At 38.5% G+C, this 12,373-nt stretch overlaps 1 protein-coding gene and 1 long non-coding RNA gene across 2 annotated transcripts; one reads left to right on the top strand and one right to left on the bottom strand.

Annotated features, from left to right (window-relative positions):
- Positions 1-4,545: 4,545 nt before the first annotated feature.
- On the bottom strand, positions 4,546-6,020 carry LOC119072945. Its single transcript, XR_005086959.1, has 3 exons — positions 5,960-6,020; positions 4,852-4,995; positions 4,546-4,764 (listed from the first exon to the last, which is right to left on the bottom strand). It is a non-coding gene; the product is annotated as an uncharacterized LOC119072945 (long non-coding RNA).
- Positions 6,021-9,517: 3,497 nt separating this feature from the next.
- Positions 9,518-11,402, top strand: LOC119072921 (4-coumarate--CoA ligase 1-like). Its single transcript, XM_037178241.1, has 4 exons — positions 9,518-10,063; positions 10,116-10,241; positions 10,298-11,115; positions 11,176-11,402. The coding sequence occupies exons 1-4, from the start codon at positions 9,540-9,542 to the stop codon at positions 11,328-11,330; spliced, it is 1,623 nt and encodes a 540-aa protein (XP_037034136.1). The 5' UTR covers positions 9,518-9,539; the 3' UTR covers positions 11,331-11,402.
- Positions 11,403-12,373: the final 971 nt, after the last annotated feature.

Here is a 12,373-nt window from a genome sequence, read left to right as displayed (position 1 = left end):
TGCATCGAGGTCGGGCTATTAGCAAATTTAAGGCCATGAAAAACGAAATTTACAAATATTACATGATGGAAGTGGACATGTTTATTTAAAATTCGTTCAGCCCCACCGTGAATTCTTTTGTTATACAATCGCTAAACCGAACTGGTGTGCATACGTTATTTTGCACCAGCTGGTCCCATTTGGAATTGTATGTGACCAGCTGGTGCAAAATAACGTATGCACACCAGTTCGGTTTAGCGATTGTAGTTCCTTTTTTGATACAAAATCTGTTACTTCAGCAGCCTATTTTTGATAAACTATTTTCGTCAATATTCTTACATTTTCCTTTTCTTTTATCGAATTTTATTGATTGCTTTGGAAAACTTCAGAAAAATACCTAATTTTCCAAAAATAATCATTGACTCATAGCTCAAGATGGTTCTTATCTTAGCCATGGTCGTCTATCTTTAGTTTAGTAGGTTTTCCTTTACGAAAGAGGGAAATACTTTTCTCTTGGGAGGGAAAGGTCACTTTCCCCTTGACTTTCCCTCACTGGTAAAGGAAAATCTTTATTCCTTGATTTCTTTTCGCATCGAAAACGTTTCGTTAAGTATGTTTTATGGTAATGCGCTTTGGATAATTTGATCCAGCTGGAGAAAATTTGTTCATATTGTTCATATACGTGGGAATTTTCTTTGAAATCTGGTATTTAACGTGACTCTTGCACGAACCATTCGGTGATCACTACCGGTTGAAAAATTGTTTAGGACCGTAACGTTCTTAACGGTTGACTTACAGCCAGTTATGATGTAATCGATCTCATTTTTCGTTACACCATCTGCACTAGCCCAAGTCCATTTCCGTTGAGGCTTTCCTGCAAAAAATGAATTCATTGCGTACAAATTGTGTTGCTGTAAGAAGTTGAGTAAAGTATTTCCACGCTCATTTCTTTGGTCGTTGCTAAAACTACCAACAGAAACTTCGGAGTCTTCTTCTCGTTTTCCCAGCTTCGCATTGAAATCACCGACTAGATATTGGTAATGTGAAGGGTTTTCGTCCAGAGCTTTCTCGACATCTTCATAGAATCTTTCTACTTCTTCGTCATCATGGGTGGACGTGGGTGCGTAAACCTGAATTAATTTGACACTGTATCTGTTATTTATCTTCAGGCTTACGTATATCACTCGATCGGATATGCTTTTCGTGTGAATTATGCGATCCGACCACCGCTTGTTTATGAACAATCCGACACCGTGCATCAGCATCTGACTGTCACTTCCTCGGTAGAAGAATGTATGCCCTGATTGTAATTTCAGGCATTCCTCTCCAGGTTTTCTCACTTCGCTCACTCCCACAACATCCCATTTTATCTTTTCTAGCTCTTCTTCCATTTCTTGCATTTTTTGTCTTGACGACAATGTTCTGGCATTATATGTGGCAATGTATAATTCGTTATGGCTTCGTTTGAAGGTTTTTAGCATTAAAACACCACGCTTGCTACTGCGGGTTGGTGAGTATGAAAGCTTTACTTTGCTCGCCCCCGGTAATCCTCGAGCTCTGACCCGCACATTTCTGCACGTTCCGGGACCACCGTGCCTATCAAAGTGCACAGTGCCCGACGGGGTAGTGTTACTCTTTTTGAACATTCTTTTCCATAAAGCTTTGCCCATTCTTTTGAACCTATCTGAGCAAAAGGTTATTCGTCCTTTAAAAGCTTAACCTAGTAGCTAATAAGAATTCTGGGATCGATCTATCCTTTGGCTTCCTGATCGTGTTGTTTCACCTCAACGTTGGTCCCTTAACCCCAATTCTTTCGGCTTCCAGCTCACGATTCATTCAACCTTAAGATTGATCTATCTAATCCTATCTTATCTACTGCTACGTCCTCGTTAAACTTCATTCCCTCCACTCTTTTTCAAACTGGCTTGGGACAGTCTTTGGCGGTGTTCGATCAAAGATCACAACTAGTTCAGAAAAGTGAAAGGATTGACGTACAACGGCTTTACACACAAAATGAAGAATTTGCTACGAAAATGACTGCCGAATTAGATAACGTCAACAATCAATGTGAAACATTGGACGAATTGAATACCAAAATCGTCGATACAATAATGGGTTTCATGAAATCCAAATGCAAATCCGTCCAAGGGAAAGAATCAAAACTCAGCAGAGAAACATTAGACCTGATCGCAAGCAGAGCAGAGTTGGTAAAAAACGGAGGACGAGATTCGGTGGAATACCGGAACCTGTCTAAAAGTATCAACAAAGCAAGGAGATCAGATGAAAGAAAATATAATGTCCAATTGGCTCAAAACATAATTGAAGCTAACTGCAATATGAAAGTCCTACGAAGAAAAATGACAAACGCCAAAAAAGAAATCTTCAAATTACGAGACAAAACAGGAACGATCCAAACGGATCGAAATGCGATATTAAACATTGCAACAGAATTTTATGAGAATTTGTTTTCTTCAGCAAGACAGAGCCCAACGGAAGAAACCGAAGATAGACCAATAATAAGAAACGTGGGATCGGAGGATATGCCCGACATAACTGTTGATGAAGTCAAGGCCGCAGTAGCCGAGATGAAAAACAAAAAGTCTCCCGGAGAAGATGGTGTTCCAGTGGAAGCCATTAAACTGGGTGGAGACTCCTTATTAAAGGCAATCACGGCTTTGTTTAATCAATGTCTCCAATGGGAAGAAGTACCAGAAGCCTGGGAAAATGCGGTAATTACATTGCTGCATAAAAAAGGAGACATAACAAAGCTGGAAAATTACCGACCCATAAGCCTATTGTCAACACTCTACAAGTTGTTTATGAAAATCATTACGAAGAGGAACACTAACAAGTTCGACTTCTACCAACCTGTTGAACAAGCTGCTTTCAGATCTGGTTTCAGCACAAACGACCATTTGCAGGTGATGAGAACGCTTATTGAGAAGTGTCGTGAATACAACATCGACATAGTCTTGCTATTCATAGACTTCGAAAAAGCTTTCGATTCAGTGGAAACATGGTCGATATTGGACGCATTAGACGAATGTAGAGTAGACTCAAGGTACTCCAACACAATTCGATATGTGTACAAAAATGCTACTTCATGTATAAAACTTCATAAGAGCACGGAGAAATTCAGAATTGGCCGAGGTGTAAGGCAGGGTGACACCATTTCACCGAAATTATTCACGGCAACTCTGCAGAGTATTTTTAGGAAGTTAAACTGGAGTAAAATGGGAATAAAGATAAATGGAGAGTACCTGAGCAATCTCCGCTTCGCTGATGACATTGTACCGATAGCAGCGAATCTAGGTCAGGCTCAGCTTATGCTACAACAGTTAAGTGAAGAGGCAAGCAAAGTTGGCCTCAAGATGAACTTATCGAAAACAAAAGTCATGACCAACATCGGGGACGATAGAGAAATCAAAATTGGTGACACTGTCATTGAACGAGTCGACAGCTATGTATATCTAGGACATAAACTGAAGTTAGGTCTCGACAACCAGACTGCAGAAATAAGACGTAGGATTGGTCTTGCATGGGCAGCGTTCGGAAAACTCAGACTAATTTTCAAAAGCAAAATGAATAATAGTCTGAAACGCAAAGTTTTCGACACTTGTGTCCTTCCAGTGCTCACTTATGGAGCGGAAACGTTAACTTTAACGAAAGCATCCGAAGATAAATTGAGAGTGACACAAAGAGCCATGGAACGGAGTATGCTTGGAATAACACTCAGAGACAGAATGACGAATCAATGGATTCGACAACAAACCAGGGTCGTTGATGTCATGGAAAGAATAGCATCTCTGAAATGGAGCTGGGCGGGACATATTGCAAGAAGGACAGACGAACGTTGGACCAAAAAGATCATGAACTGGCGACCATATAAAAGACGAGCTATAGGTAGACCACCAGAGAGATGGACAAACGGAATTAAGAATATTGCAGGTACAAACTGGCAGCAAATGGCAATGGATCGTACGAAATGGAAAGAAGTTGGAGAGGCCTACATCCAGCAGTGGATAGATACAGGCTGAAAAAGAAGAAGAAGAAGAAGTGGGAATTTTGAGAGCAAGCATTCAAGGTGGAACAGTTGGACTGCGACCTAGACTGGGGATCCACTGATGTGGATCTTCTCGTGGAAGAAAATTGAGGCGACTGAAGTTAAAACAACTGGTTTGACTGGATTGCCACCAGGCAAAGGGCAGTGCTGTTTTTAAGTTGCAGAAAGGAGATAAGAATACCACACCAATAGTGTAACATTGACCGATTCTGTCGTAAGAGCACTCGGTAAACGAATTGTGGAATGAAGAACAACTGGTTCTTAGTACGAATTAAGAACTGTGAATGGTCGACCTCTCTGAGAAAGTCCTCAAGAACCGACTCGTGTGTTGTAAGGTTAAGGTCTGTGAGATAGAATTTGGTTTTTCATTGAAGGGCGCAGAGACTTACGAAATGAGGAGATGAGAGTTGAAAGCCGATCGAATTAACCGTTCCGTTGTGAACCAGGAAAAAGTCATGAACCAAAAAAAGAAGAAGCAAAAAAGATCAATTTAAAAACGATACAAATCTTCATTAAAATTTCTTTTTTCCTTTCTATTTCGTTCACTCAGCCGTGAACTAAACCTAAAAAGGAACATAATTCAATGAATTCTTAGCAATCGTTTACGGCTCCAGGCAATAATGTTCTGGACGAGTAACACCGTTGCCCTCGGCAATTGCCAGCCATGTTAACGCTCGTTGCATGGCGACAAGAGAAACCCCGATCAGTCCAGCACCACGATCCTATATGTGAAAGAAACACATGAGACACATTTCAGACTCGGAAAAATGTTGGTTCACAAAAAGAGGGGAACGGAATAAATGAGTTACCTGAGTTACCGCTACAGTATCGCCAGCAAGATCTCGGCCAGCCAAGTTTGTTGCCACAGTAACCGTAGCCATGGGGTTGTGAGCACATTGCGAATGAAGCGAACATTACCATGAACGTGATGACTGCTAATTTCAAGGTTAACACTGAAAAGTATTAAAGTTTGCATTTAAATGCTGTAACCTTCTTTGTGACGTACTGGCTACAGACTATTGGTTATTTATTACGCTATCAACGGCCTTCGATTACTGATAACATCGAATGAACACAATTTACATAGAAATATTAAGCCAAAACATTCGATTACAATTTTTGATAAGCCAGCCACTTAGAAAGTTCAAGTCAACTTTTAATCAGTTCGATCGACGAGTCGCTTATTTACACGGTGCGATTGAATCGAATTTAACTGGTCCAAAAATGCACTGAAGCTCCAAGCACTGAGCACGATTCCTCAAAAATGTTGAATTTTCAACCGTAGCATAGAGTTCATAGGTAACATGAGATTCAACACTAATTTTTACGTTTATTAAAGGAGTTGTGTCTTTAAAACGTTATAAGCGCAGGAGCGGGAGGTTACCAAAATTCCGTTTTTTATTAGGAGTCGAGACATGGCACTCTACTTGTCAGTTAAATTCGATTCAATCGCACCGTTTATTGAAAGACTTGTAGACATGTCATCATTAAGTAGTGTGCAAAGCATCCGTAGCTGTATTTCTATTTAACAAAATGCCTCACCCAGGTGGCGATATTACCCTCTCAATGAATAAGGTTAAAGTTACATGAAAGAAGACACGGTTAAGCTCCTACAATTTTAGTAGAAACTTCGTAATTTAGTAACTTCACTTCGTTGAAAAACAAGAGAAGAAGACGTAAGCGAGGACTTCGGCAAAAACGTTCGAGGTTCTCATATTGAAACCTACCGCACAGGTAGAAATTACTAATAGAGATGAACGAGTTCTTAGCCCAAATTGAATGTGGAGCGATTCACACACAATTGATTAAGTGAAACAGATCGATGGGTACGAAAATATTGATTAAATTGATTAAGTGTAAATAAAAATTTAGAGAACATTTCAAGATTACGCAGATTGAATGATCACAATTACTTACTGATTACAATTTTTGAAAAGTTTTTATTTTTTACTTTCACTTCTCGTCTGAGAACTTCAACTGAACGTCAATATGTGAAGGATCCTCTCTTTTATAGTAATATTTTCTTCAGTGCCGCCACGAGTTTTTTGAAACCCTGTTCCAAGAAACTTTATGCGCCCCTTACACTCAAATTGATCAAATTTCAGATTTTCTTCTAAACTTTAACGTTGGTCTGGTAGCGTTGGTGCACATAGTACACAAGGTCTATCGTCTTCCCAGCTCTAGAATTCGAGGATTTTTAATGATATTTGGGGTTTTGGTGTAGCTACGAGATATTCAAAGATTCAAAATTTTCTTTGAACACCACATCTTCTTCCTTCAAATTTATTCGCTAAAGATTTGTTGAAAGAATGTGGAGCGATCAAATGGAATATTTGTCGGAATTTAGAATATTATTGATTCGACTACTACTGATTCGACTACTACTGATTCGACTAGGGACCTAAATAATCTAGTAGCCCTATATTTTTTGCGAATAAAATTTTTCAATTTATGTCAGTGTTCATTTGAGCATAGAGGTAGACTACCTAGAGGAATTATGACCGAAATTCTTTGAAAAATTATATCACACACACCACTAACACGAAAACGTCAACTTTGCTTTGCTTTTGACATTATGAGTCCCTTTACTTTTGACATTAAGAGTCCCGTGTACTGTCTGTACACGGAGCTGTCACACACACATTCAAATATATGATTTTTCATTTTAATTTGTCAGTTTGTTCTATTGAGAGGGCCCTTGCATTTGAGTTCATTTTCATACAGTGTATTAGGTCCCTTATTTGACGTTTCGAAAATGAACCGCTACTGCCTGGTTTATTTTACTCTGCCGTGGTTTGGCATAATGTTTGATACAAAATCAATTTTTTCGTTCGATGTAACATGTATTTTGCTAAATTAGCACACTACGTACTGAGATCAAGGCTGAATACAACCTTTTACGGCCAATAACAAATACAATCTGGACCACCGACTTAACGTGGCTTCCGAACCACGCCTCGAAAAATGCAAATACTCTCTGAGGCAGGGCCTATTATGTAGAATTTGTGGGTAAATTTTGTGAATTTCGTGAATTTTGTAAATTTTGTGAATTTTGTAAATTTTTGTGAATTTTGCACATTTTTGTGAATTTTGCAAATTTTTGTGAATTTTGGAGAATTGCATGTTCAAAAAACGTTTTTTTTGTTACTCATCGTAAAAGTCAGCTAGATATTTGGAAATAGTCAGCTGACAGTCGAGGGTCAAATTATACTACACCACTACACGTGATGAAAATTGTTTTGTAACTAGTGTGGTAGGGCTGCCGATTTATTAATAGTAGGTATGTTAATTGTGCCGTATTACATTTTACTCATTGCACCCCACGGAAAGTGGTTTTTCTTTACAGGCGCTTTCTGGAAAACTTACTTCCTAAGGGCTTAACGATAAAACAGCAGTTATAGTTGTGTCGTCAAATTAGTGACACTAGTAAGTAAAGTATCGTATAATACACGGGCGACAGTTTGACATATTGTGTCACTGTGACTGAAATTACCTCGGACTGACGCACTCGGAGACTTTGAACACACTGTTCTAGTTGAGTTCATACTGAGCGTCATTCAATGACAAATTAATTCCATTAAAATTTCTCTCAAGCTATGTTTGCCTGTTACTTCTCTTTGATATAAATTTAGTAAAACCCAATTTCTACAAAAATAATTATAATTTATTCGCTATCCCATCCGGTCCTATGAAGTAATTTATTAATTCGAGATCAATTTGTGAACGCGCGATCTCACTCGTGTGTTTCAAGCAACTTGTTTTGGATATGGCTCGGATTAGATAAAATTTAGATAAAGCGAAACTAAGCGCAATCTACCATAGAGAGCTTGAGTGTAGATCGAAACTGGGCAAGATTTATGGGTGGAGATTGTATCTTTGCATTACATATGCTGGTACAACAGTAGGCAGCGTATTCGAGAAGAAATCTGAAATCTGATATAGATCCGAAACTGATACAGATGTGAATCCGAAGTCAATCCGTTTAGAGATTTTTCGTCGAATACCCTCCCTACTGTTGGACCACCATGTGTAACGTAAAGATTTAATCTCCACATATAAATCTTTGATTGATTTTACCTTTCTCACCTTTCTTTTTGATTACCCGACTTTCTTAGACTTTTCCTTCCCTGTGTCGTACAGTCAATCCCATCCATTTTCTGCGTCATTTTCTATTGTAGAAACTAGAAACCATTTCACAAAACTACACTTTTGATCTCATCTCTAGTCTAAATTGGACTGTACTTACTACTCTTGGATTTATTGTTTAATATCTTCCCGGCAATAAAGAGTCTGGTCGTAAAATCGGTTGCGATTTACTCGATTTATACACAGAAATTTTATGCTTTGGTAGCCCGATTTTCGCACTCTCCGGAGGGATGTAGCTCGCGACCCACTCACACGACTTTCATACTTTTCTTTCCTTCGATTCGTACCGCCATGCCTTTCATTGGAGGATCATTTACTATTTCAGAGTTTATTCTTCCATTGATGTACACGAAAAACCATTGAAAACCCTGGTAAACTATAGCCATTTCGACCTGCAGTACCTCCTGAACAGGAAAAAACTGTGTTTGGAAAATTTGTTCGTCTTCACAAACTCAAACATCACATTTGCTATAGCACTCTCAAGCTCCGAAGCTGACTTTGACGTGACCCAAGCTTTCATAAATGTTTCGTGAATTTCGTAAATTTTGTGAATTTGGTGAATTTTGCAAATTCGTGAATTAATTCTACATAATAGGCCCTGTGAGGAGAGAAAGTCAGGTGCTTAATTGATATCTCGCCAAAATGTAGGCTAGACATATACACCACATATTCATCGTATTTCGGTTACGTCCTCTAACCTGTTGACCTGTTTTGTTCTGTCTTTAATACGTAACCTTCTGTGGGAGTTGGAACACCTCAAACCATACTACTTCTGATTGATTGTCAAGCTTTCTCAGAAACGATTAAGTCAAGTCGCAGAATTAGAGCCGATCCAAGATCAAATTTAGATCAAATCAAGTAATAGATTTCCCCTAATAACACGGTTGCCGTTGTGAAAGGTTAACCAAACTATCTTTACAACACGGTAAATTGAAAGGATTAATAAAAATGTTTTGATTTACTATCATTGATTTACCTTCATTTGAAATATCATTTTTGCAGGGGGCAAATTGCTATGTAAATGGTTATGAAGTGAACGAAATGGCCGAGTTTCAGAGTTTGATCAAACAATTGATATAACTTTGTGGAACTGTAAAATGCAAATAAGGTGATAAGAACACTCGATTGACAACTTTGTGCTAATATTGTATGATCTTCAGATAACCCCTACTGCCTACTGTAACGTTTCAACTGAATGTAGCAACATTGTCCCATTGACACGATTGGCTTTTCAACGTGAATCACTTGAAATTAGGTTGTGAACGAGTGTGAACTGTACAGTGAAGCTGACTCTAACTTGTAGAAAGGAAAAGTATTTCAGTTCTCAAGTGAAAGTACTCTTGCGTATATCATGTCATACGACCGTAATACAAAAATTCTTAGCGGTATCGACGTTCCGCCAATGTACCATCCAAATATAACGCTTGGTGAATTTTTACTCCATTACCTATACCGTGACTCGACCCGTGTTATTCAAACTAATCACGACGATGGCGTCCAAATAACTGCCGGTGAAATGGCAAAACTCGGTTGCCAAATAGCTGGTGGTCTGTTGAAGCATATAAAAATGGGAGATGTCATTGGAATCGTGTGCAAAAATACGTCCTATGTAACTCCATTAATTCTAGGAGGCTTTTTAGCCGGCACACCCGTTTCAACGGTCGATCCTACTTATCGAGCCAACGATATCGCTCACGTCTTCAGTCTCACAAAGCCTAAGATCGTGTTCTGCGACAAGGACAACTTAAGTGAAGTAAAAGAAGGACTTCGGCAAAGCGAAATTGATTGCAAGGTGTTAACTGTAGACGAGAGAACTGCGGGACATAGTCATTTGTTTGAATTATATGAGTCATCCGCTGCAAATACTGAGTTTAGGTAAAGTTCTCTATCAATTTTGTGCATATTTGACATATATCTTTCTGTGTAGACCAAAGAGACTAGACATAAAAGCTTCAAAAAACTGTGCGGCTATCTTGTGTTCGTCAGGAACTACTGGACTTTCGAAAGGTTGTATGCTATCACATCAGCAATGTATGGGTTTAACAAAGGCAGGGTAAGAAGATGAGCTTGAATTGAAAGCAGCTTAATGCAAGTCATTCTATCAAACAGGCCATACTTTGCGACACTATTCTCCTTCAGTAGCTTGTATTGGTACACAGGTTTTAGTGGTCTTATGCAATCTCTCGGGAATAACGTCAATAGAGTAATTACGAAGAAAAGCTTTTCACCCGAGCTTTTGGTTGAAATTATTGAAAAGCATAAGGTCAACGCCATAGTAGCTTCACCAACACATATCGTGTTACTATTGAACGCGAAGATAATAATTGAAAAGGCCGATTTCAGTTCACTATGGTTAGCCATTCTGACCGGTGGACCAATGGATATGAGCTTGAGAAAAGAATTTCAAAAATATTTGAAAACCGGATCGATTGCAATGTACTATGCGACCACCGAAAACGGTTCCGTGATATCATCGACCACTCCTTTCGAGCCAGTCTCTAATTCATGCGGAAAACCGATGCCAAACACCAAAGTCAAAGTGGTTGATGACGATGGCAACTCATTGGATGCATTGCAAGTCGGTGAAATTTGTGTTCTGCATCCTTACTCGTTTCTCGGCTACTGCAATAATAAAGAAGAAACGGACTCTGCTGTAGATTCATTGGGTTGGCTGCGAACGGGTGATATTGGTTACGTGACTGACGGCGGTGAAATTTTCCTGGTTGATAGGAAGAAAGAAGTTTTCAAACAGATGAACTACACTGTCTATCCATCAGAGATTGAGTCGTTTATTCTAAATATAAAGGGAGTGAAAGAAGTATGTGTTGTAGGTATTCGAGAGTTAGATGGTTGGCGCGGCGCAGCTGTTGTAGTTACAGAGGCCGAAAGTGCAATCACAGAGAAGGAAATTGTTGACGAAGTTCACAGTGAGTTTCTAGATTTCACTTGAGAATCCACCTTTGGAATTTTAACCGTTGCCTTTATAGAAAATTTCCCTGATTTCAAACGACTGCATGGTGGAGCATATTTTGTCGACTCTTTGCCGATAACATCTAATGGGAAAATCAAAAGGCTAGAGGCTAGAGCAATTGCTGAGAAAATGTATGCACAGAAAAGCCGTTCCAGTTTTAAGATAGACTAAGAACCTCTGGTTCTTAGCGACACCTTTTATTTGAGTCGTTTGCCTCATTTTATATGTTCTCGAAATTGTTGTAAAATTATACCATTGAGATCAATAGTTTCTTGCAATGTCCTTGTGTTATTATACGCAAGATGGACTAAAATTCTATTTAATAGAAGAACAACTGGTGAGCAACTGATTCTTAGTGCGAATCCCAACAAAAATCTCTTCGAGAAAAGTGTGACGCAGTCTTTGAAGTACAATTTCTAAAATGAATGATATCGCTAGATTTGACCAGTTGACGCTTTCAGCTTCGTCGCAAAGTGGCAAATGTTCAGGAACAGACCAGCAAGAAAATTTATCTGCCACATGCGACGCAGATTTTTTTGGTAAAATTTTGGTTGTTTCCAGTCTAAATTTTTTTGGTAAAAATTATTTGGCAGATGATGAGAAAAACTAAGCCAGCTTGTTTGAACTAAAATTGGGTGTAAAATTTAATTTTTGCGTAACGAAGCTGAAAGCGTCAACTCTAGCGATATCATTCATTTTAGAAATTGTACTTCAAAGACTGCGTCACACTTTTCTCGAAGAGATTTTTGTTGGGATATCAGTCGTTTTAGAAGTTTTAGAACACTGCTTTTTATAACAGTTTATAACAGAAATTCGGAAATTTGGCGAAATTTGAAAATTTGACGAAAATCGAAAATTTGACGAAAATCGAAAATTTGACGAAAATCGAAAATTTGACGAAAATAGAAAATTTGACGAAAATCGAAATTTGACGAAAATCCAAAATTTGACGAAATTCGAAATTTGACGAAAATCGAAAATTTGACGAAAATAGAAAATTTGACGAAAATCGAAAATTTGACGAAAATCGAAAATTTGACGAAAATTGAAAATTTGACGAAATTCGAAATTTGACGAAGAAAGTAATTCTCTATCTGCCACCATTCAAGAAATATCTCTAAAACCCCAATTGACCCACCCATTTTCAATTTTCGACATTTTTCACAAATGCCCTTCTTTTCTACTCGTAAAACTCTGAGACTTTGCCGAAGAAA

The sequence above is a fragment of the Bradysia coprophila genome, assembly GCF_014529535.1.
Source record: "Bradysia coprophila strain Holo2 chromosome IV unlocalized genomic scaffold, BU_Bcop_v1 contig_84, whole genome shotgun sequence".
In the NCBI taxonomy this organism is placed as follows: Eukaryota; Metazoa; Arthropoda; class Insecta; order Diptera; family Sciaridae; genus Bradysia; species Bradysia coprophila.
Note: the sequence above shows the minus strand (reverse complement) of the source record. Positions and strands in the feature narration are given on the sequence as shown.